This window comes from Myotis brandtii, unplaced genomic scaffold (assembly GCF_000412655.1).
Source record: "Myotis brandtii unplaced genomic scaffold, ASM41265v1 scaffold601, whole genome shotgun sequence".
NCBI classification, from domain to species: Eukaryota; Metazoa; Chordata; class Mammalia; order Chiroptera; family Vespertilionidae; genus Myotis; species Myotis brandtii.
The window spans coordinates 1,396,246-1,397,124 of NW_005370276.1; the positions used below are offsets into that span (position 1 = coordinate 1,396,246).

At 66.8% G+C, this 879-nt stretch overlaps 1 protein-coding gene across 1 annotated transcript in view; it reads left to right on the forward strand.

Annotated features, from left to right (window-relative positions):
* PRR12 (proline rich 12) overlaps nucleotides 1-879 on the forward strand; it is a 36,960-nt gene extending 36,081 nt beyond the window's left edge. Inside the window, 2 exon segments of the mRNA XM_014550435.1 lie at nucleotides 8-168; nucleotides 474-879. Of these exon segments, the coding sequence (XP_014405921.1) occupies nucleotides 8-168; nucleotides 474-620 (308 nt within the window). The 3' untranslated portion in view covers nucleotides 621-879.

An 879-nucleotide genomic window follows, 5' to 3' on the forward strand; every position in this document is an offset into this window, starting at 1 on the left:
GCGGGCAGGGCGGGGGGAGGGGCTGCCCGGTGCTGGGCGGGTGCTGAGGCTTCTCCCCCGCTGTCTGCCCAGGAGTTCAAGGTGGAGCTGGACAAGTCGGGATACTACACGCTCTACCACTCACTCCACCACTACAAGTACCACACCTTCCTGCGCTGCCGGGACCAGGTGAGTGCCCGCAGCGCCCTGGGGATCGACCCCTATTGGGCTCTGCCATGGATCCAGGCCCCCAGCCCTCCTCCCTCGGACCCAGGGGTCCAGGCCCCCAGCCCTCCTCCCTCAGACCCAGGGGTCCAGGCCCCCAGCCCCTCCTCCCTCAGACCCAGGCCCCCAGGCCCCCAGCCCCTCCTCCCTCAGATCCAGGGGTCCAGCTCCCAGCCCCTTCTTCCTGGACACTGATCCCTAGACCCCCGCCTCCTCCCACCCCAGGCCCTGGTGGCCGCCTGCCCCAGCTCCGTGTTTAAACCCCGCAGACCCTGGCCATCGAGGGCGGCGCCGAGGACCTGGGCCAGGAGGAGGTGGTGCAGCAGTGCATGCGGAACCAGCCGTGGCTGGAGCAGCTCTTCGACTCCTTCAGCGACCTGCTGGCCCAAGCGCAGGCCCACAGCCGCTGCGGGTGACCCCACCTCCCGTGGGGGGCGGGGCGCCTCCTCCTGGAACCAAGAATTGGGACAGAACTGTGTCCTCAGGCGCTAACCCCTAGGCCCTGTGGCCAGGGAACAGGGAGGGTCACTGGTCAGGGTGTGTCCGTGCTGTCCCTACGGGGCAGGGTTCAGAGTTCGACTCCCCTCTCTCCCCAGCCCTCTCCACTCCCTCCCCGTCCCTCCCACTGTCCGGTGTACAGAGAAATTATTTATATATATGTATAAATGTCTATTT